The sequence below is a fragment of the Cnephaeus nilssonii genome (genome assembly GCF_951640355.1).
Source record: "Cnephaeus nilssonii genome assembly, chromosome: 12".
NCBI classification, from domain to species: domain Eukaryota; kingdom Metazoa; phylum Chordata; class Mammalia; order Chiroptera; family Vespertilionidae; genus Cnephaeus; species Cnephaeus nilssonii.
This window is the reverse complement of record NC_137083.1, coordinates 53886165-53911237: the sequence shown is the minus strand read 5'-3', so window position 1 is coordinate 53911237 and position 25073 is coordinate 53886165. Positions and strand designations below refer to the sequence as shown.

At 39.3% G+C, this 25073-nt stretch overlaps 1 protein-coding gene across 11 annotated transcripts in view; it reads left to right on the top strand.

Annotated features, from left to right (window-relative positions):
* Positions 1-25073, top strand: part of LOC307107955 (putative RNA-binding protein Luc7-like 2) — a gene marked incomplete at its 3' end in the record, with an annotated part of 85322 nt that overhangs the window by 35467 nt on the left and 24782 nt on the right. For 7 of the 11 annotated variants that reach the window (XM_079785538.1, XM_079785544.1, XM_079785540.1 and 4 more), the window contains 2 exons: positions 3288-3382; positions 22777-22875. In XM_079785538.1, coding sequence (XP_079641664.1) covers positions 22780-22875 — 96 coding nt within the window. In that variant the 5' untranslated portion in view covers positions 3288-3382; positions 22777-22779. Of the gene's footprint in view, positions 1-1624; positions 1696-3287; positions 3383-8712; positions 8836-22776; positions 22876-25073 lie in introns of those variants that run through there. The other 4 variants (XM_079785539.1, XM_079785536.1, XM_079785541.1 and 1 more) reach the window with 2 other exon arrangements.

Here is a 25073-nt window from a genome sequence, read left to right as displayed (position 1 = left end):
AACATCAGTTTGGCACTTGGATTAGGCTACATTGTATATTACTTGCTATACTTCATTTGAATGTCCTGTTTCTCTTAGCAAAATCATGGACTCCTTGAGGGTACAGAGCTCCTTGAGGGTACAGAGCTTGTCTTCTATGCCTCTTTGTAACCCCATTGTCTACCACAGAGGATGTGTTTACTAATAGGTTTGATTCTATGATTCCAATCCAATAATAGTGTAACAGGGTAATTGTTTTTTCTTAATTTAGGTTATTTTTATATGACTATATTCCTAGAACATCCAAAGATAAAGTACATCAAATGCATAAAACAATTCCTTGCATTATAAGGAGATTTGATTCATATTTGTTCCCTATTGATTGTAGTTTCCCCCTCTCCTTTTTTCCCCCCAAATGGGCACTGTTTTACCTAGTTTTGAAAATGATGGTTTGGGCCAGATATCTTGATAGAAACTAAAATTACTGGTATTTTTTATTTTAAAATTTTTTGTTGGGTTAGCCAAATTATACTTTTATGGCTTATGCCCAAATTTATTAAATACTTAATGGACATGGTAATGTAGCCAAATTATTTTAAAAAGTTTTAAGTCTCTTAAGTAAAACTTTAAAAATACCAATAAACAGATACTCAGTTGCTAGTCCCTCTCAAGATATTTCTTTATCTCAAATTACTAGGGATTTTATTATTTTGTTGTTTTAAAAGTTTCTATAACGTATAGGCTGATTTTTGATAGCTGTGCATATCGTGTTTACTACAGTTATCAAATGTATAAAGAGCAATCACTTAAATGCATTGAGAAGGTATTTTAAATACTTTTTGATGTTTACAGAAACTGATTTCTTTTAAAGCTTATCAGGGATGTTTGCTAACATGATACTTGCAATTCTTCATATTTTATCTGACAGTTGTGTCTTCAGGGCACAGGTCTTAGTATTAGATTTAATGTTGTGATTTCTGAAGCAAAAACAGTCACCTTACTTGATGAAATGTTTAATTGGTAAAACTTATTGAATCTTGATTTTATTCTAAGGCCTGGCTTATAATCTTTTAGCCATTAGTTGGACAGCACTGAAACGACACTGCTATTGCATTACTGAAAAGCTTAGATACTTGTAGCAAGGGGACTTCTAGCTATGAACGTTTTTTTTTCTCTTTCTCTGCTTAAAGTATCATCCTTAAATTTCTTAGCATAATTTGGGTGCAGATTTAAAATAAAAAATTATTTTTACATGCCAAGAAGCAAAAAGCCTGTAGTAAGCATTGCCATTTTGTTGTGAGCTTATCATAGTATCATTCTAACAAGAGTGCAAGGCCCTCACTAAAGTCTGAATGAAATAGATCTTTTTAAAAAACAATTTTTAAAACCCCTGTTGGCCCAAGGACCACTTTCGAGAGCTCCAGCCTTGGACTTTTACCTATGGTTGGTTATATTCTTCTCTTAAGATTACACACTTGTTAAGCCAATATTTAAAAAAATAAAAACACCCTGATTTTGTTCACTTTTGTTTTCATATACAAGAATCTTTACAATCAACATGTACATCTAGATGCTGTATTGAAATTGCTGGCAGAGTCTATTCTATACAAACTGAACAATCTGGCCCCTTGTTTTATTTGTAAAGGTTCAATGTATCTATGCCTGACTACTTCAATCTGCAAGGGAGTGTCAGAAAGGCCCCGCATTCGCCGAGCCGTGAGTTATTGCTAACTTTTCAGATGTGTTAATGAATGTGGAACAAAAGCAGTTGTGTTTAAAAGGAAAAAAGGATCAGTAAAATTACCTTTATTATAGTAGCAGGCGTGAACAATAAATGAATTATTCCAAATTGTGATGTCAGAAATAACCTACTTTAACTAGAGACTAGCCTCTAGAAAACCTATTGTTGAACTGCTCTGAAGCTATCATTTTAGCTATAAATTACTCTTCTTAAAAATATTCCCTGCTTACAAATCAGACTTACAATGAAGTATTTTTAACCACGTTAAAACAATTTGAACAAAATCTTACCCCACCTAAAAATGACAGTATTTAGTTGACTTTAGTTAGTTGACTCTTCAAAATAAGACCACATAAAAGGGGTAAAGTTTTAACCATTTTTGTAATTCACATGTGAATAACAGAAATTAATTCAAATAATTGAATCACTTCCTAGGTGAAAGTTTTTGGAGTGCCTCAGGCATCATGTGAAGTACAGCAGTGTTTACAATCTATTTTGGTACCAACAGTTCTCGCTTCAGTAATTCACCAGTAGGTTTTCATTCATCAACGATGATATCAATTGAAGGGTAAAATAAAACACATTTTTTTTTAGGGCTATCACTCTACATAAAGGAATTGTCATTAAGAGTTTTTTTCTTTTTCCAAAGAGGTTGTAAGCAAAAAAATTATAACTGCCATCTATATTTTGTTATTAGAGTTAGTTACCTATTGTTCCTTAGAATTTGTAAATTTTTTAGTGGATAGGCATCATTAGCAGGTTGGATGCTTCTATAGCTTAGGAGGTGTATTGTGCTATATGAAGACAAAATTAATTTAAATGTTAGGCCATATATAGCACAGGTTACATAAAACTTGGAGGTGTGGGGCCTTTGGAGGCATTACAGTTAACTTTTCATTTAGGCAATGTGCCTTTGTTTGACTGGTGTGTAAGTCCTTCTTCCAGGTTTGTACGCTCTTAAACACGTTATTCTACCCTCTCTAACTCCTCCCAGCAGCAAAAGGGAGACACTTCAGCTGGAACAAAATAGTGGAAGAAATGGCGTCTGGGGTTCAGTGGGGATTCGCAGTGTGTATGCAATATTTGCAAGATTACTTTTTATGTTTTTCAGTTAATTAAATAATTACAAAAGAAATCAATGCTTAGTGTCAAGTAGGGAACGTTGTATACTGGTAGAACTGTCCTAGTGGGTCTACTGCAAGTCGCTTAACCTCTCCAGGCCACAGTTTCCTCATCTGCAATGTGTAGGAGTTGGACTCAATAATCCTTAAGGTCCATTCCTGCTCTAAATTCTATGCTTTTTTGAATTACTTTAACAGAATGCATTGCTTTCCCACTTTGACCATTTAAATTACATATGCAGTACACGTACTGCAACTGCATGTTGTCTAAAATTGTTTTTTTTTCATAAGATATTATATAAAGAACTAATCCCTCTTGAACTGATTTATAAAAGTGTGTGTGTGTGTGTAGCCACACATTAAAAGCTAGCAATAATCGGGCTTTCAGAAAATAAACATTTTCTAGTTGTCTAACCTTGAATGTTATTAACTTTCCTATATTACAGGAGATACTACTCGTCAACGAATCAAATTCAGTGATGACAGAGTATGCAAGAGTCACCTTCTCAACTGTTGCCCCCATGATGTCCTCTCTGGGACTGTACGTATTTATTAAATCTATTATTTGATAATTTTATACTATAAAAATGAACTACTAATCTTATTTTTCCTACTTGATAAAGTTAATTCCCAGTCAAATTAGTATGCATTGAATTTTTAAAAATCTTTTTTGTTTGTTTTGTTAATCCTCACCTGAGGATATTTTTTCATTGATTTTTAGGGAGAGTGGAAGAGAGAGGGAAAGACAGAGAGAAACATCGATGTGAAAGAAACACATTGGTTGGTTGCCTCCTGCATGAGCCCTGACCAGGGCCCGGGCCAGGGAGGAGCCTGCAACCAAGGTACGTGCCCTTGACCGGAATCGAATCTTGGGGCCCTTTGGTCTGCAGGCAGACCCTCTATCTACTGAGACAAACCAATGAGGGCTATGCAATGATTTTTTAAAAACAAAACCACTGCTGTTAGGTGAAGAATCTGTATACCTTATTTATTTAGGTTGATGATTTAATCTGCAATAATGGGATTCCTCACAAAAATTAATTACTATGATTTGATGTATAATAAATAATTTTTTCTATTCCTCAGCAATTTTTCAAAAAACATTTTTGCCCAGCTGGTGTGGCTCAGTGGTTGAACATTGACCTATGAATCAGGAGATCACGATTTGATTTCTGGTCAGGGCACATGCCCGTGTTTCACGCTCCATTTCCCAGTAAAGGGGCATGCAGGAGGCAGCTAATCAATAGTTCTGTCTCTTCATTGATATTTCTATCTCCCTCTCCCTCTCCCTTTATCTCTGAAATTAATTGAAATATATTAAAAAAATAAAAGCATTTCTTGTTTTTAATACAGACACAGTAATTCAATAGCAATTGTACTTTTAGTTCAGAAATAATACAAGTGATTTAAAAAATAGTTCTTATTTTTGAGCAGAGTACACTTTTATACAAAACACTGTATATTTTTGTTAAAATTTGTGTGCATTTATATTGTGGATATAATTGTGGGGAAAATGTATTAGTAAATACTTAAATTTACACAGCTTAATTGCAAGTGGTGTTGTCACTTAAAAAATTCCTTTATATTGCTGACTCAATATAAAGCTCAATTTAGATTCTATGTCTAATGAACTTAGAGTATCATCATTTTAATTTGGAAGATAAACCACATGATGATGGACCTATTTAATGGAACAAAGGGTTTTATTCCCTTTGGTTTGGATTTGTTTTAAATGATTACTCATTGCAAGAGCTTCCTTTATTAAGCTGCATCTGATGATGGTGGAGGACGACTAGTAAGGGCTGAACATTTAGTTGACTTTATTTCTCATTTGCCAAATGACTGAAATGAAGGAAAGACTCTTGACTTGGATTTTTTAGAAGTGATGAGTTCCCTTAACGATATCCAAAATGAGTTTTTTCTTTGTGATAGGAAGATTTAAATGCCCCAAACAGATAGATATCAAGGCATACAATCTTGAAAGCACTTCTTTTTCCATTAGGAAAGACTATTGAAACTATACTATGTTAAAACTAGAGGCCCAGTGCATGAAAATTCGTGCACTGTAGTGGTTCCCTCAGTCCAGCCTGCCCCCTCTCACAGTCTGGGAGCCCTCAGGGGATGTCCTACTGATGGCTTAGGCCCGCTCCCTGTATGCCGAAGTCTGGCCTCCCTCTGCGGGAGATGACTGGGAAGGCGCCGCCCCCATCACTCGGCTGCTACTGCCACTGCCAGCCCCCGCGGCTTCTGGCCCTCGGCCCTCGCAGCTGCCAAGGTGTTTTCATCAACATGGACTCCAGTCCCTTCACCATGAAAATATGACAATTTTCTTTAGGCATTTTTAAGATGTCTCTTTCATAGGATATGACCTTTCTTTCTTTCTTTTTTATCCTCACCTGAGGATATTTCTCCATTGATTTTTAGAGAGCATGGAAGAGAGAGGGAAAGACAGAGAGAAACATCAGTGTGAGAGGGCACATCGATTGGTTGCCTCCTGCATGAGCCCTGACCTGGGCCCGGGTCAGGGAGAAGCCTGCAACCTAGGTACGTGCCCTTGACCGGAATCGAACCAGGACCTTGCTATCCGTAGGCCGAGGCTCTATCTACTGAGCCAAACTGGCTAGGGCAGGATATGACATTTCTTAGCCTCTCCAGCAGCGGACCTCCATTTTTTCCTCCAGCAGAGAGGTGGAAAAACCCTAGATCACCTTCTTGGATTCTTATTACCCAAGTTACCAGGAACACCGCGAGTGCCTACGGCGAGCTTAGACAATGAGTGGTCAGAAAAGGTGTTTCCTGTGCAGCTCACGCACAGAGGCGGGACTTCTGGCGCAGCCGCTGCGGCTTTGTCCGGAAGGACGTCCGGTCTAATTAGCATATTACCCTTTTATTAGTATAGATGAAAAAAAGAGCCTACATTTAAAAATATGTTTATAATACTAAATTTTTTAAAAGTATAATACAAGGAAGGAAATCCAGTTTCTGAGCCACTTGAGTTGGTACTATAACAGATAATTAACCCTCATATATACTCCTCAGAATTTTCATAATTAAAGTATTTTCTACTGTGGTATAAAAGAAATCTATAATTATCTGTAGTGTACTTTGATTCTCCACATGTACTGTTTAACAGTTAAAATAATTTTATTTACTGGCTAAATTATCACTTCAATTAAATTTTGAGAACAAAATTAACAAAGTAGCAGAATTTAGGTGTTGTTTTCCTTCGTTTTTTAATAAAGCCCAGCCATAGCAAGACTCTGGCATATTACATTTTTCAAGTATGGCATTAATAAAAATGTGACAGCACAGTTATACTTTACATTTTAGGTACACATAATGTAATTGTACTTATTTATTTCTTGAAACAATTCTGTGAGGTATGTAATCTATAGTTAGCCTTGATGAGATGGTGACTTATTAAAAATCATTATGTTCTGTTATTTTAAAGTAAAACTTGGACCAAACCCAAATTTTGAGGTATAGTCTTATTCAACATGTTTTCTATTTTGTAGGGAGTATGTTAAATAAAAATTTTCCTTGTAAAATTATTGCTGTTGGATTTATAAGATACACATTTTTTTCAAATTTTAACATCTCTGAAAAATGCACCTCAAAGTTGATAGAAAAATATTATATTAATTGGTAACATATTTTTCTCAGTACAGAATTTAATGATGAGGCTTAAAATTGACATCTTGGATTACATGAAAAACAGTTACTAAGGAAAGCCCTTAGAAAGGCAGTTGCCAGGGAAACTCTGGACAAGAAATATCTTCCTTTTGTCAGTGTAATAGAGAAGGTATTGTTATATGGAAGGACGGGCTTTAATAGTTGTGAACCTCTCAGAATTTAAACATTTTTAAGTACTGGTTTATAGGACTTTATGAAATTCCAGGATTGTCCTAGTATAGTGTCCTTGAGAACTTAAAACCATCCATAGTGTGACTTTCTCATGACCCTTATTACTAAAAGGGTATATTTATAACACTTTATCCTATGTAGAAATGGTTTGTAATTACAGAGCTTTAACAGCCAGTCTCTGTAGAACAAATGCTTTTCTGGCACAGTTCATACCTCTTTACGTGGAAGATGTCTGTGTGTTTTTGGTGTTTGTTTGTTTTTAAGTATTAGAGGATGAAAAGAACTGAATTGTAACTATTGATTTTTATAATGCTTTTTCTTTGCCATATAACTGAAGTTTGCTCTTTAGTTTTCATGACCGTGTTCCTCAGATCTCACTTCCAGCAGAATATGATTCACCAATATTCTGTATTATTTAACAGGAGAATACATAGAAATGTATTATCAGGCTTTATTCATTGTAAGTGGTTGAAGTTTACATCAAGCACTTGAAGATGGAGAGTATGATTTCTAAAAATGTACTCAACTGACAATTAGTATGGAATATTTTTGGAATTCATTTTGATGAAAATGCCCCTGTAACACTTTATCTCTTATTAATCTGATACTCTGTTATACCTAATTCTTTAGCTAATAAATTATTCAGAGGAGGAAAATGTAGAGCAAAGAATCAAAGCAATTGTGTATATATAAATATCTTTGGATTATGATTTTTAGAAGAAGCATGAATATCTCATATCTTAGTAATTTACTGTTTTTCAAAGCCTTGGGTTGTTTCCCTATTCATCTAGAATATTTTCTTGTTTTAGTTCTTTCTTCCTCCCCTTGCACACTTGGTTTCTCCCTGTTCTGTTCATCCCCTTTCAGTTTTAGGCAAAACAAAAAAACTTAAGCAGAGTTGTCCTCCTCACCCCCAATACATTATTTCTGTTACATAGCTTCCCTGAGGAAAGATAAGTATATTAAAGACCTTTTAAAAAAAAATCCATCTGGTTCTTAGTGATCTGGGGAAAAGGTATGTGATAAAAATAATTTACAGAAGGCATTAAATCTAAAGCAGAGACAGTAACAAAAGCTTGAAATTAAGATCTGCAGAGATGGAAATGTATACTCTCATAGTGTGCCTGTCCTAAGTTCAGAAATGGCCACTACTAATTTTATTATAGCCTTCAACATAGTATAATTTTAGCATTGACAGGTCTTCATGTCTTCTTGCATAAGGTCATGATTTCATAGATGGGAAAAAATTTAAGGCTCAGAGAAATTATGCTAGTCAGATATATCATAATTAAAGAATCACAATATATTATGCCACTGAGGAATCTCGGAGTAATTTAAATCTAAATATCTTTAAAAATGTTTTTATTGATTTCAGAGAGGAAGGAAGAGGGGAGAGAGAGAGAAACATCAATGATGAGAATCACTGATCAGCTGCCTTCTGTATGCCCCACACTGGGGATCGAGCCCACAACCCGCTCATGTGCCCTGATCGGGAATGGAACCTGTGATCTCTTGGTGCATGGGTCGACCCTCAACTGAGCCACGCTAGCCGGGATCTAAATACTTTTTAAAAAGTTTTTTGTTGCTACTTTTTTTGATAACTTAGGGCAGTGACTTTTAAATGTTTCTGAAATGTCTTTGGAGGCTTTACATGGACATGGGGATAGGCCAGTCTTTCCTATTTCAATTAGAATTTTGCACATTTTAAATATAGAAAATTTCCATGAAATTTTGTCTAAATAAAGTTTCAAAAATAGAATTAAAATTTAGAGAACTGATATTGAGAAATAGTCAAGGACAGGGATAAAATTTTATCAGGCTTTTTGAAGTGATTGGATGGGAGTTAATTGTCAAAAAATTCTGACTGAGTTGATTTTATGGTGCCCCAGTAGGTTGTGGGTTTTATCTGAAGTGCAATTTTTACTAATTGAAACTCCTTTATTGCTTCTCTAACTCTTTCTTTTAAGGCCTGGTCTAAAATCAGTTACTTGGGTGCATACAAACCTGAACTTTAAAACTACTGAAGTCTCTTTCATAGTACATATGTAAAAGAGCCATGAAAGTATGGAGAAGCAGAATAAGTGATAAGAAGTAAACCTGCACAAAATTTTCTCAACCAGCCACTAGAATGTAAGTTTCATTATAAGGGCAGGGACATTGTTTTGTTCAGTGCTATATCCCCAGCATCTAGAAGTGTCCCCCAATTGTGTTGACTGAATAATTGATCCACCCAAAAGTAGAATGCTCAAATCTGTTTCAAAATATAACTTTGAGTTTCAACAATTGATAAATTATTAGTGGGGAATGTGTTACCTTTTAACAGATAAGGAGTTGGAGAGTAGCTTTGTTTTATTGAGTTGCTTATAAAAATAAGACAGCAGTAGTTTCATAAGCAGATGTAAAAAAATTAGTCTGTAGATGTTTTAAACCAGCAGTCGTCTGTGGACCACTGGTGGTCCTTGAGGTCCGAAAGGTTGGCGACCACTGTTATAAACTATCTCTTCCTCAGAAATAGTTTGTTTTGGGCTACTTTGGTTTCTCCCTCCCTCCCTCCCTCCCTCCCTCCCTCCCTTCTCACCTAAGGAAATGTTTATTGATTTTAGAGAGAGAGGAAGGAACAGAGAGAGAGAGAGAGAGAGAGAGAGAGCGAGAAACATCATTGTGCAAGGGAAACATTGACAGGTTGCCTTTAGTACATGCAACCTAGGTATGTACCCTAACTGGGAACTGAACCCAGAACCTTTTGGTTTACGGGATAAAACTCCAACCAGCTGAGCCACGCTGATCAGGGCTACTTTGGTATTTTTTTAACAAGTATTTTTAGCATTGGCCCAGATAACTAACATGTTTGTTTGTTTTTATATTTATATCATAGTCAATTTTTAGAGTTTTCCAATTTGCAAAATGCCAGTTAACACAGTTTTAATAAGATTTGACTTTTGAAGTGTATTATGTTCTTATATTAAGCAATTTTGTTATTTTTATTTTATTCTTCTCAGTCTATTACAAAAATATTTCTTTAACAAGCATTTTTAGAGACGGCATAAACCAAAATTACATCTGGACCCTAGCTGGTTTGGCTCAGTGGGTAGAGCATTGGACTGCGGACCACAGGGTTCCAGGTTCAATTCCAGTCAAGGGCATGTGCCCGGGTTGTGGGCTCTGTCCCCAGTAGGGGGCATGTGGGAAGCAGCTGATCAATGATTCTCTCATCACTGGTGTTTCTATCTCTCCCTTTCCCTTCCTCTCTGAAGTAAATAAAAAAACATATCTTTTAAAAAATCACATTTGATACCAAGAAAATCAGAGGCATATTAAAAGCTTCCCAGTGATGAATAATTAAAACTACTGTTAAACTTGAAAAGCCAAGTTTTGAATATAGTTTGGAGCATTGTTGGCAAATTGGTACATTAATGCCCTGAACTGTTCAGCCTGGGGGACATATGCTCTTGAGAAATAACCTTTTTTCTATCATTCTAAACATTCTTGCTAGCATTTGTGTGTTTTTCTTCTTCCTTTTTAAAAATTTTCACAAAGGAAGGGAGAAGGAGGGAAGGGGAGGGAGGGAGGGAGAGAGAGAGATTGAACCTGCAACCCAGGTGTACATGCTCTTTGGTGCACAGGCCTACGCTCTAACCACTGAACAATGCCAGCCAGGGGTGGAAATATATATTTTTTAATGTGATGAGTTCTACCCTGATGTGCAGGTGGCAAGACCAAATGTCCTTGTACAATCTCTCTAGTTTGATGATTCTTACTTGTTAGGGGATCTTTTAAAAACATTTGGTGTTTTACTTTGACCTGTACAGAACAGAGCACGTTGAATTATATCATCCCATAGACTTTTTTAGGTCTGTCACATAAAAAATATCCTACCTAATAAAAGAGTAATATGCAAATTAACCATCACTCTGCTACACCCACAAGCCACGCCCACAAGCCAATCAGAGCAAGTATGCAAATAAACCCAACCAAGATGGCTACAGCCACAGAGAGCAGGAGGGAGGCTTGGGTTTCCCAGGCAATGGAGGAAGCCAAGCTTTCCGTCTGCCCTTGCCGGCCTAAGCCTCCACTCAAGGCTACAAAGTTTCAATTATAGAAGGTAAACAAATCCAAACAGAAATGGCGGTAGCCACGGAGCTGGAAAGAGCGGGAGGCTAGGGTTGCCCCGGCAATGGAAGAAGCAAAGCTTTCTGCACACCCTGGCCGGCCCAGGCCTCTGCTTAAGGCTACAAAGTTTCAATTATAGAAGATACATAAGTCCCAAAAGAAATGGCTGCCGGCCACGGAGCGAGCAGGAGGCTTGGCTACGCTCCCGGCTACAAAGTTTCAGTTGTAGAAGGAAAATAAATTCCAGATACCTGGGCCTCCGCTTGGGTCGTCAGGGTTTGTGGCGGGCCTGCAAACCACCACAGGCCCCTCGCTCAGGCCGCCCCACGCCCCAAGGGAACCCCCACCCTGATCCGGGACACCCTTCAGGGCAAACCAGCTGGCCCCCACCCCTGTACCAGGCCTCTATCCTATCTAATAAAAGAGTAATATGCAGATTGACCATCACTCCAACACACAATATGGCTGCCCCCATGTGGTCAAAGATCCTGCCCCCATGTGGACACAAGATGGCTACCACAAGATGGCCAGCAGGGGAGGGCAGTTGGGAGGCACCCGGCCTGCAAGGGAGGGCAGTTGAGAGGGACCAGGCCTGCAAGGGAGGGCAGTTGGAGGCGATCAACCCTGCAGGGGAGGGCAGTTAGGGGTGACCAAGCCAGCAGAGGAGGGAAGTTGGGGGCAAACAGGCTGGCAGGGGAGCAGTTAGACATCAATCAGGCTGGCATGGGAGTGGTTAGGGGTGATCAGGCTGGCAGGCAGAAGCGGTTAGAAGCAATCAGGAAGGCAGGCAGGCGAGCGGTTGGGAGCCTGCAGTCCTGGATTGTGAGAGGGATGTCTGACTCGGGCCTAAACGGGCAGTTGGACATCCCTCGAGAGGTCCCAGATTGGAGAGGGTACAGGCTGGGCTGAGGTATATATATATACCTACTAGAGGCCCGGTGCACGAAATTCGTGCACGGGGGGGGGGAAGGGTGTGTGTGTGTGTGTCCCTCAGCCCAGCCTGCACCCTCTCCAATCTGGGATCCCTCTCACAATCCAGGACTGCTGGCTCCCAACTGCTTGCCTGCCTGCCTTCCTGATTGCCCCTAACCGCTTCTGCCTGCCAGCCTGATCACCCCCTAACCACTCCGCTGCCAGCCTGATCACCCCCTAACCACTCCGCTGCCAGCCTGTTTGCCCCCAACTTCCCTCCTCTGCCGGCCTGGTCACTCCTAACTGCCCTCTCCTGCAGGGTTGATTACCTCCAACTGTTCTCCCTTGCAGGCCTGGTCCCTCTCAACTGCCCTCCCTTGCAGGCCGGGTGCCTCCCAACTGCCCTCTCTTGCTGGCCATCTTGTGGTGGCCATCTTGTGTCCACATGGGGGCAGGATCTTTGACCACATGGGGGCAGCTATATTGTGTGTTGCAGTGATGATCAATCTGCATATTACTCTTTTATTAGATAGGATAGAGGCCTGGTACAGGGGTGGGGGCCAGCTGGTTTGCCCTGAAGGGTGTCCCTGATCAGGGTGGGGTTCCCTTGGGGCGTGGGGCGGCCTGATCGAGGGGCCTGTGGTGGTTTGCAGGTCGGCCACGCCCCCTGGCGACCCAAGCGGAGGCCCAGGTATCTGGAATTTATTTTCCTTCTACAATTGAAACTTGTAGCCTGGAGCGGAGCCAAGCCTGGGGCTCCCTCCGCGGCTGGCAGCCATTTCTGTTGGGGTTATAATTGAAACTTTGTAGCCTTAAGCAGGTGGGCCCGGCCAGGGTGTGCAGAAAGCTTTGCTTCCCCTGTTGCCGGGAGCAACCCTGGCCTGCTCTCTCAAGCTCCATTCTGCCGCCATTTCTTTTTTTTTTTTTTTTTTTCAATTTTTTTATTAAGGTATTATATGTGTACATATCTTACCATTGTCTGCCGCCATTTCTGTTTGAATTTGTTTACCTTCTATAATTGAAACTTTGTAGCTTGAGTGGAGGCTTAGGCCTGGCAGGGCAGGCGGAAAGCTTGGCTTCCTCTGTTACCTAGGAAACCTTGCTCTCTGTGGCTGTAGCCATCTTGGTTGGGTTACTTTGTATACTCGCTCTGATTGGATGGTGGGCGTGGCTTGTGGGTGTGTCAGAGGTATGGTCAATTTGCATATTTGTCTATTATTAGGTAGGACTAGTAGCCCATTTGCAGGAAGAATCCTGCAAGTGGCCGCTGCGGCCACATGCGCTGCCGCTGCCGTTGTGGCTGCTGCTCCTGCACCCGCGGGCCGCTGCCGCCCGCCCCGCCCCGCCTGGCCTTTCCCTCTGGCAGCCACCTTGCTTTCCGCTTTTTCTCCCTCTTCCTGCTAAGTTGTCTTCAGTCTTCACTCCTCCCTCCCTCAGCGTATGCAAATTAACCTCCATATTTGTTGGGTAATTTGCATACTCATCCCGATTGGCTGGTGGGCGTGGCTTGGCGTAGCAAAGGTGCGGTCAATTTGCATATTACTATTTTATTAGGATATATATATATATATATATATATATATATATATATATATATATGTACTTGGTTAATGTAATTTGTAAATTTCCCAAATTTAGATAGTTTTTTTTGTCCTTCCTTCTTTATGATATTAGTTTTAATAGTGTATAGGATAATGAAATTTAAGTAATACTGGAATTAAGAAGAGGAAGAAATAGAAAAGAGTGAGCGTGAGATGTCAGTTTAAGGAGGGTTGGATGGAGAAAGTAAAAAGAATTCACAGTAAAAATTAATAAGAAATTGCTCTTCAAGAAGTGATTTATTTTTTCATCTCTGGGAGTGTTGCTGATTGGTGCTATCAGCATTCATTCATTTATTCACTCACTTAAGTACTTCTTCAGGACCTAATCTGTCCCATGTGTTATGCTGGGGATAAAAAGATGGACACAGGTTTCTGCTTTAGTGGTGGGAGCTTACATTCTCATGTGAGACATACACAACCAAGTGTGAGAAAGTATAATGTGGTTTTAATTATAACAGAAAAGCATAGCTGGGTAATTTAGATTGTTTGGGATAGTGGGCTAGTAGCTACTTTGGCAGGGTGGTTGGAGAAAACTTGATAAAATGATATTTAAAGAGATTTAAATGTGAAGAAAAGAAGTCATTCCTGAGTTGAAATGAACTTACCATATGTTGCTACCACACAAATTTTTTGAGGTTTAGAATTGTACATATATGCTAAAAAATCTAAAACCCTTAGCCCAGTCTACCTCCTTTAATGAATAAATCATTTGGTCCTCTCTTTCAACCAGGCTGGTGTATTCCTTATTATCTCACTACTTTTCTTCCCCAGCCTGTTTCTCATTTTGCCTACCCCTTTACCTCTTCCTGGAATACCTTTTCTCCTCTACAGATTTAAAACCTGCATGGTTTACTGCACAAAATTGCCTGAGCCTACAGCAGTGTAGCCCCTGAAATTCACTTGCTGACAGCTCTGAGCGATTGGGGCCGGCGCCGGCAGCAGGTGCGAGTGGTGGCTTCTGTGCTGGCAGCAGGTGCAAGCGCCAGGCGGGACTGTGGTACATGGGAGCAAAGAATTTTCAGTAACCACCAGAGGCTTGCTCCGATGACAGTGACTGGTGCCCTGCCTTGGTCTGGCACCCTTGCTCACCTGCTCCACCCTCCCGCCGTGGCCTACGCCCGCCATGTTTCACACTCTGTTGCCTGCTGCTGATGTCCGCCATGTTCCACGTGCGCCCCCTCGTGGTCAGCGCACATAGTGACCGGTTGTTTGGTTGGTCCGCCTTTTGGTTTATTTGCATATTAGTCTTATTATATAGGATCTTTGCATATCTAGGGTTTGAAATGCATGACAAAAAGTATTTCCTGCTATATTCTTTTTTTCCCCTATTTTGTTTCTTAGTTTACTTTGTTCAATAGATTCCACATATAAGTGAAATCATATAGTACTTGTCTTTCTCTGGCTTATTTCACTTAGCACAGTGGTGGGCAAACTCATTAGTCAACAGAGCGGCAAACCGCAGCTCATGAGCCGCGGTTTGCCGATCACTGACTTAGCATAATACTCTCTGGGTTGGTCTATCCATGCTGTTGCAAAAGTAGGATTTCCTTTTTTTTTTTTTAAATATATTTTATTGATTTTTTACAGAGAGGAAGGGACAGGGATAGAAAGTCAGAAACATCGATGAGAGAGAAACATTGATCAGCTGCCTCTTGCACACCCCCTACTGGGGATGTGCCCGCAACCAAGGTACACGCCGTTGACCGGAATCGAACTCGGGACCCTTCAGTCCCCAGGCCGACATTCTATCCACTGAGCCAAACCGGCCAGGGCAAATTTTCCTTTTTTATAGCTGAGTAGTACTTCATTCCATAAACTTACCACAGTTCTTTTATCCACTCATCTACTGATGGGTACTCGGGCTGCTTCTAAATCTTGGCTATTGTAAATAACGCTGCAGTGAACATAAGGGTGCATATATTCTTTCCAATTAGTGTTTTGGGTTTCTTTGGATGTATTCCCAGAACTGAAATAGCTGGGTCATAAAGTAGTTCCTTTTTTAATTATTTGAGGAAACTTTATACTTTTTTTCACAGTGGCTGTACCGATCTGCATTCTACCAACAGCGCGTGTGGTTTCCTGCTGTTTTAAAAAATATTAATAAAAAGCAGAAGAGTTTTATTTTAAGGCAATAGTGGCATAACAGACATATCCAGGTTCTGTTATTTCAAGGCTTTTCCTATATAATACTAGTTTTTTTTTTTTTTCTTGTTCTTGGACTGGGTTTTGAAGCAAGCATTGAACTTGGATGGAAAATAAATTTTGTAAATATGAGGAAGGGAGAAAGTGAATTACTTGAGAAAAGAGGTGTTCAGGGAGATTAAGTGAATTTCTCAGAGTTAAAGTGATAATAAGAAATAAAGGTTCTTTTTCGTCTGACTTATTTCACTTAGCATAATACTCTCAAGATCCATCCATGTTGTCTCAAATGGCAGTATTTTGTATTCATAGCTGAGTAGTATTTCATTGTATATATGTACCAATTTTTTTTTATTCAATAAGTTGAAGGACACTTAGGTTGATTCCTTGTCTTGGCCACTGTAAATAATGCTGCGGTAAACATAGGGATACATGTATGTTTACAAATAAATGTTTCCAAATTATTTAGATACCCAAAGAGAGATTGCTGGGTCATTTGATAGCTCTCTTCTTAATTTTTTGAGGCATCTCTGTGTTTCCCATGGTGGCTGTACACATTTACATTCCCACCAGCAGTCTATGAGGGGTCCTTTTTTCCCCCAGATTCTATCACTTGTTATTTCTGATTGATATCTAGAGGCCCAGTGCATGGAATTCATGCACGGGTAGGGTCCCTAGGCCTGGCCTGTGATCAGGGCCGATTGGGGTCTTCCTTCCCCCAGCTGCTGGCTGCTGGCTGGGGCCTTCATTCCCCTGGCTACCTTTGTGCCGTTCCCTGGTGATCAGCACACGTTACAGCGAGCAGCTGAGCTCCCGAGGGGCCAATTTGCATATTAGCCTTTTATTGTATGGGATAACCATTCTAACAGGTGTTAGGTGGGGTCTCAGTGTGGTTTTGGTTTGTATTTTCCTTGTAACTAGTTATGTTGAAGATCTTTTAATGTATCGGTTGGCCATCTCTATCTCCTCTTTGGAAAATTGTTCAAGTTCTTGGACCATTTTTTAATTGCATTGTTTTTTTGGTTTTTTTTGTTGAGTTCTTTATATATTTTGGATATTAGCTTCCTCTGGGAGGTATCACTTACAAATATCTTTTCCCATTCTGTTGGTTGCCTTTTTGTTTTATTGATGGTTTCTTTTTCTTTTTAAATATTTTTATTGATTTCAGAGAGGAAGGAAGAGGGAGAGAGAGAGAAACATCAATCATGAGGAAGAATCACTGATGAACTGCCTCCTGCATGCCCCACACTGGGGATCGGGCATGTGCCCTGACTGGGAAATCGAACTGTGACCTCCGGGTTCATAGATTGACGTTTAACCACTAAGCCGATGACTATTAATATGTCAATATTTTTTGCATTTGTTTTTGCTGTACAGTGGCAATGAAATCTTTGTATGTTTTTGTGTACAGTTGCAACTTTAGTTTAATGTCATTTTTACATTGAGAATATAAATTCATTGATACAGGAATTAGTCTCACACTATTTTATAATTCCCTTTAGGATTTAGCTTATAGAACCAACAAATGTACTAACATATCAAAGCAAGAATATTTGCAAATACTTAGAGCTATTACTATGTCTGGTTTCTATCCACCGGTATAATCATTGACATATACTGTCATTAGTTTACACTTGGCAGTACACTCTTTTTGTTGTTGTTGTTGAGTATAATTTTCCTGTTAACTCAATATTTTCTTCCAAAATTAAAGTATCTTTATTGGCTTTCTGATTGTAAGAATAATATATGCTCATTGCATTTAATTTAACAACTATTAAAAGGTTTAGACAAGCCAACCTTACAGCAATGTCTGTGTCTAAATTTACAAAAATGACATTTTATTGTCTTTCTTTGCCATGTTTTTTCCACTTAGCATCAAGAACACTTTTCTAATGGCTATATCTTGTGTCATATGGCTATTCCTTAATTCAGTTAGTCAAACCGCTGTTGCTGGGATTTTAAAATGTTTTTAACTTTTTGGATCAAAAACACTATTGTTAAATCTTAGTGTTTGTTTATCTATATGTACTTATTTTATTGTTTCCTCGAGTTCTTAGAAGTACAATTCCTTTATCAAATCATCAAGTTTATTTAATAATCATGGGTCGTGCAGAATCTGGTCTTTTATGTAGAATGGAAGAAGAAGAGACATAAACCATTGTTCTCAGGAAGCTTAGAGTCCATTTGGGGAGATAACATTCACTTTTGGAATTTTAAAAGAATATAATTAAAAAGCACTTAACAGCCTGGCTGGCATGGCTCAGTGGTTGAGAGTCGACCTATGAATCAGGTCACCGTTCGATTTCTGGTCAGGGCACATGCCCTGGTTGAAGGTTTGATCCCCAGTGTGGGGTGTGCAAAAGGCAGTCTCATTGATGTTTTTGTCTCTTTCCCTCTCCCTTCCTCTCTGAAATCAATAAAAAAATATATATTTTTTATTTTATTTTTTTTTAATATATTTTATTGATTTTTTACAGAGAGTAAGAGAGAGGGATAGAGAGTTAGAAACATCGATGAGAGAGACACATCGATCAGCTGCCTCTTGCACACCCCCTACTGGGGATGTGCCCGCAACCAAGGTACATGCCCCTGACCGGAATCGAACCTGGGAACCTGGGACCCTTGAGTTCGCAGGCCGATGCTCCATCCACTGAGCCAAACCGGTCTCGGCAAAAATATATATATTTTTAAAAAGCACTTAACAGAATCAACTTTGTTAAACAGTATAAAATGCCATAAGGTTACGAGTTATCAGTACTAGGTATATAGCTAGCTATTTGGTCAAGACTTCAGGAAATGGATTTAGGATGAGAAAGACAAAATACAATAGCATGGGCTATTGTAGCTCACCCTTAACCCCCACATCTTTATTATAGCTAGGCCCTTTTAGGGCTTCAGCCCCAAAATCAATGGTGAGCCATGCTAGATTGTAAAGCTGCAGGTGCTCATGGCCCAGGAAAGTGAAAAGCCCAAGTAGTCTAATTCCTGGAGGAGAGGGGCACTTAGGAATAAGAGAGGAGTAGCTGGAAATGCTTAAGAAGGAAAGTAGTACAAACAAAGGGATTTGCCCAATTAAAAGCTTTCCCCCCCCCCATTTACAGTCTAAGAGTTTGTCGATTAATTAAAATACCAAGAATAAACTTATAGAAAGAACTTAATTATTAAGTAAATTAAGTTTAAAAATACAAAACTCTTCATGTGGCTTTTATCACAAATAAAGTCATTTTAAGTGAAAATAAGCATTTTGTTCAGTTTGAAGCTCACTTATTTCAGAAAAGAAGTAGCAGCAAACATCTGTACACTTAGTATTCAAAGCACTGTTGTACATCAGTGATGAAGTCAGGATTGATTTGGCATTGGAGAGGTCCAGTTAGTCATGCTGTGGTTCTATCATGGGTCCCTCCCAGGTGGCCTTTAAAAAAAATTCTATCTATATTTCAGAGAGGAAGGCAGAGGGAGAGAGAGAAACATCAGTGATGAGAGAGAATCATTGATTGGCTGTTTTCTGCATGCACCCTACTGGGGATGGAGCCCTCAGCCCAGGCATGTGCCCTGACTGGGAATTGAATTATGACCTCCTGGTTCACAAGTGACGCTCAACCAGCTGGGCCCTGCTGGCTTTTTAATTAGATGATTAGGGTCATGGAGAGCATTAACATAGGCGTACATTCCCTTCACTCACTTTTACGATGGCAGATAATTGTTGAATTTTATTTGGCTTGATTGTTTTTTATTGTAAACTAGAGGCCCGGTGCATGAAATTTTGTGCACTCGGGGCGGGGCGGGGTGAGGAGAGGAAGTGTTGGGTGTCCCTTAGCCCGGCCTGCGTCCTCTGGCAGTTCGGGAGCCCTGGGGGGATGTCCCACTGCTGTGGAGGCGGGAGAGGCTCCCGCCACTGCTGCTGAGCGGCGCTTTCCCTGTGGGAGTGCACTGACCACCAGGGGGCAGCTCCTGCATTGAGCTTCTGCCCCCTGATGGTCAGTGCACGTCATAGCAACTGGTCATTCTGCCGTCGGGCTGAAATTGGCTCTGCAACATCCTCTGAGGGGGTCCCAGATTGTGAGAGGGTGCAGGCCAGGTCAAGGGGGCTGGAGAGGGATGCAGGAGGTTGGCCAGCTGGGGAGGGATAGCAGGAGGGCTCCAGGGAGTATCCGGCCCATCTTTCTCAGTCCCAATTGGCCGGACCCCAGCAGCAAGCTAACCTGGTGGGAGCATCTGCTCCCTTGATGGTCAGTGTATGTTATAGCGACTAGTCAACTGGTTGACTGACTGCCCCCTGGTGATTAGTGCACATCATAGCGAGTGGTTGATTGGCCTTAGCATAGCATTAGCATATTACGCTTTGGTTGAATGGCTGACCTGACACTTAGCATATTAGGCTTTTATTATATAGGATACTCCTGATGTGCATGGCACAGTGCCACAGTAGATGCTTAGTCATGATGGTATGGACAGGGGGAAATAAACGATTAGTATCTAGAATTTTGAAAATCTGCCTTGCTCTTTTGTCCTGTTAGTTCCATAAAATAAGCACGGGCTATTGTAATCCTCCCCAACCCCCCAAATCTTTATTATAGCTAGGCCCTTCTATGGCTTTGGCTCCAGAATCTACTATGTTGAGCCAGGTTAGACTGTAAAGTTGCAGGTGCTCATGGCCCAGGAAAGTGAAAAGCCGAGGAGCTAGAAACACTTAAGAAGGAAAGTAGTGCAAGCAAAGGAGATAACCCAAGATGAGAGGACCTTCCAAAGCTCAGATCAGTTTTGTCCTGGGGTGCATCCTGACCACTCTTGATTGTTAAGCCCAGGGCCCCCTACACCAAATGTTCTTTTCTGCCCTCTTTTCCCAGATTGGTTCATTCAACAAATATTAAGTATTCCTCCATACCAGGCTTGGGCCTTTCTTCAGAAGCTTTCATCAGTATTGTTTTAAAGGTCCCTGGGTCCAGGTTAAGAATCACTGCACTGGATCAAAAGCATTTCCAACGGTGACCGCTTAAGCTTTTATGAAATAAGTATAGCCCTGAACAACTATAGCTGTGGAAATACATACAGATGCAAAGGAAGTTGTTGGAGTGATTAATGTTAAGTTATTAAGAAACCAGTTGGCCCTTGTAGCCAAGAGGGTAACAACATTCTTTGGCCATTAACTTCTTTCATTCCTGTCTTATTTTCCTGCATTTTAAAAAGAGTATTAAACTTTTTTTTAACAGCCTTTTCTCCATAAATGTTGCTTAATAAGCAGCCTTAAATTTCCATACATCTACAGAAAGTTTCAGTTGCTATTTACTATTACTGGAAAACTCCTTGGTTTGTTATAGCCCATAGAATAATGAATGAGATCCTGGAAATGAGGCCTGGAAAAACACCACATCCTCAGCAACACAGTGATACTTTAGAGCCATTATTGTAATGACTTTTTTAATTTGGTGAATATTCCTTATAATTTCCCAAAGGATAGCTTTGAGGACATTGTTTTTGTTTTGTTTTTTTGACATTGTTTACTTAGTTTTTCACATTTGTTCCTTCAAGTAATTAAGAACTGAGATAATATAGTTTTACAAAGAAACTTTTTTTATATAGTCATAAAAATCTCAAAGAGTTGGAAGAATAAGCTACCTGATGGTTGAATTCTTTCCTCAATATCCTAGAAAAATGGTTTTCTAAACTGTATTTGAATCTCTCATTTATCTGGTAGCTCAGTAAGTCCTGAGAAGCTTAAATGTTTTCTTACATTGAGAGAGTTAAAATATGACTCTGTAGAGTCCTTTGGGGCGATAATAAAATCCGTTTCTATTTCATACTTGAAAAGTTCTTAACATCATGATTCTTCTCCAGCTAATTCTTTCTTTTTTTAAATATATCTTCATTGATTTCAGAGAGGAAGGGGGAGAGATATAGAAACATGATGAGAGAGAGAGAATCACTGATCCGCCGCCCCCTGCAAGCCCCCTACTGGGGATCGAGCCCGCAACCCGAGCATGTGCCCTTGGCCAGAATTGAACCCGGGATCCTTCAGTCGCAGGCCGATGCTCTATCCACTGAGCCAAACCGGCTAGGGCCAGCTAATTATTTCTTTACTTTTGCTTTTTGGAATGGCTTGGTTTTGAGACGTTTTGTTGGTTTATTTATATCTCTTTTGAAATGTGTTAGCACACAAAATGTGTCTTTTGGAGGAGAGAGGGTTTGCTTTTAAAGCCAGCCTTTAGTAAGATTTGTCACGTTGTTTGGACTATACCCTATAAGTTAATTTATCTCAGCGATGCCACACTGTAACCCTTTTTTTTTTTTTTTAAATATATTTTATTGATTTTTTTTTACAGAGAGAAAGGGAGAGAGATAGTTAGAAACATCGATGAGAGAGAAACATCGATCAGCTGCCTCCTGCACACCCCCCACCGGGGATGTGCCCGCAACCAAGATACATGCCCTTGACCGGAATCGAACCTGGGACCTTTCAGTCCGCAGGCCGACGCTCTATCCACTGAGCCAAACCGGCTTCAGCGTAACCCTTACTTTTGAGAAGTTTTTTAATTTGTCTAATTTTCTGCTTATACCTAGTTATTTGTAAATTTGTCTTCTTAAATATAGCTAGCTATAGGATTTCATATTGTTTTTCCACTGAGCCAAACCGGTTATGGATTTCATATTGTTTTTATTTTATTTTATTTTAAAAATATATTTTATTGATTTTTTACAGAGAGGAAGGGAGAGGGAGAGAGAGTTAGAAACATCGATGAGAGGGAAACATCCATCAGCTGCCTCCTGCACACTTCCCACTTGGTGCCTGCAACCAAGGTACATGCCCTTGACAGGAATCGAACCTGGGACCCTTCAGCCCGCAGGCCAACGCTCTATCCACCGAGCCAAACCGGGCAGGGCTCATATTGTTTTTAAATTTTATCTGGTCCATCAGTGTTTGTGAGTCTTAATACAGTGAATTCACTGTCTTTTTTAACGTGACATAATATAGAAAATTGATATTCTTTGTTATAAACATATCCATGTTGTTGCTAGGAGCTTTTTCCCCCCAGCTTTGTTCAGATTCAGACAGGCTTTTCCTTGTCAGTCTGTTCTTAAGTACAAAAATGATTACTGTTCTCACTTATTGGTAGATAGAATTGATATCCTTTTTTTGTTGTTGTTGGCGCCAAGTTTAATACTTGTTTATGAAATTTTGTAATTTGAAAGTCCATAAACAAAGAAGCATATGTATGACTTAACATATATTCTATGGAGTACTATGGTTATTAATGAATTTTTGAAAAAATGTGTTTTCTGTTTAATGTGTTTCTTTTTTTTTCCTTCTTAGAGAATGGATCTTGGAGAATGTCTGAAAGTCCATGACCTGGCTTTAAGAGCGGATTATGAAATTGCATCCAAAGAACAAGATTTTTTCTTTGAGCTTGATGTATGTGATTTTATTTTAATGAGTTACATCATCTGTCACAATATAACATTTTGAATATGGATTTTTCTCTTAAAAGGGAAAGGCTCTTAGCAAATTATCTTCTTTGTGGTTATATGAAGGGTAGTACTAAAATGAAGTGAGATCATGTACTACTTCCTGACTAACAGTTTTAGAAAATATAAGATGAAACTGGATATGTTAATAAAATATGTAAAGTAATATAATTTATATACAGGATGTCTCAAAAAAATGTGTATGCACACAGCTGATAGCTCAGTTTTGAAAATGAAATGTTTATTGTTTGTTTTTTTTGCTTTTGTTAATATATTTTTATTGATTTCAGAGAGAAAGGGAGAGGGAGAGAGAGAGAGAGAGAGAGAAACATCAATGATGAGAGAGAATCATTGATTGGCTGCCTCCCTGCAGGTCCCACATTGGGGATCAAGCCTGTAACCCAGGCATGCACCCCAAACGGGAATCAAACCGTGACCTCCTGGTTCATAGGTTGACTCTCAACTACTGAGCCACACCGGCCGGGCTGTTTGTTTATTAATTTTGTTGTTGTTGTTAATCCTCACCCGAGGAAATTTTTCCATTGATTTTTACTGGGGATTGAGCCTTTATCAGAATCATACCTGGGACCCTTTCAGTCCATGGGTTGATGCTCCAATCACTGAGCCAAGCCAGCTAGGACAAAAATTAAGTGTATTTTAATAAACCCTGCCTTTACTATTATTCAAAGTGTGTATAAACATTTTTTTAGTACATCCTATATTCTTCTGAAAATTAAGCATATTTTTCTCAATAAAGTAGTAGTAATTAAGGAAGGTATCAATTTAAACAAATATAAACCAATTTCTAGTGCATGTAAGGCTTTTTAATAATCTACTGGATTTTTATATTCATCATATTGTTTATTATTTTTTAAAATTGTTATTGATTTCAGAGAGGAAAGGAGAGGGAGAGGGAGACAGATACATCAGTGGTAAGAGAGAATCATTGATTGGCTGCCTCTTGCATTCCCCACACTGGGGATTGAGCCTGCAATCCAGGCATGTTCCCTGACCAGAATCAAACCAGGACCTCCTGTTCATAGGTCAATGCTCAACCACTGAACCATGCTGGCTGAGCAATATTCGTATTTTTGTACCTGTAAATATACACTTAGAGAGGGAGAGTATTAAGGACAATGTTGTTTTTTTTGTTTGTTTTTAATATATTTTATTGATTTTTTACAGAGAGGAAGGGAGAGGGATAGAGAGTTAGAAACATCGATGAGAGAGAAACATCCATCAGCTGCCTCCTGCATACCCCCTACTGGGGATGTGCCTGCAACCAAGATAAATGCTCTTGACCAGAATCGAACCTGGGACCCTTGAGTCCGCAGGCCGACGCTCTATCCACTGAGCCAAACCAGCTAGGGCCAATGTTGTTTTTTAATGTAAAACAAGGATTATTACAGGAGATACCATTTAGAAATCTGAATGGCTCAAAATCTGACTATACTGTGTGTGTGTGTTCTTTAAATATTTTTTCTTTTTTTAAAAATATGGAACACTTCATGAATTTGCGTGTCATCCTTGAACCAGGAGTCATGCTAATCTCTGTATGGTTCCAGTTTTAGTATATGTGAGCACTTTTTTAAAACAAACATGAGTATTGTATTAAAATAGGGAAACTTTTTTTATATTTACATAAAATATACCAATCAGCATTACATAAAACATACTGATAAGCATAAATCTTATGCTACCTTTTGTTAGTGAGGAGATTGGCATTTTATTTGGTTTGGGAGATAAAGCAGTAAAGTAGCCCCCCCTATTTACTTCTGAATTTCCAAGAATTTCTGTTAATGGAAATAAAAACCATCTATGTAAATGTAATTTAATACATGGCTGGAACATTTGGGGGAAACAAACACCTTATAGTAATTGGGTTATGATTTATACACACGGCATAAAATATAGCAGAAATTTTCTATCATCTGTAAGGGTGTGAATATTTAGGTTATTTTCAGTCTTTTTCCTATTATAGTATGATAATGTATTTTTACTTATCAAGTGTAGAGAGTAAGTTTCTAGAAATAGAATAACTGAGTCAGTAATTTTGCCAAGTTGCTCTTCATTAGAATTATCAATTTATACTCCCACCAATAATATATGAGATTATCTACTTCCCATCTGGCCACATAATGTGTT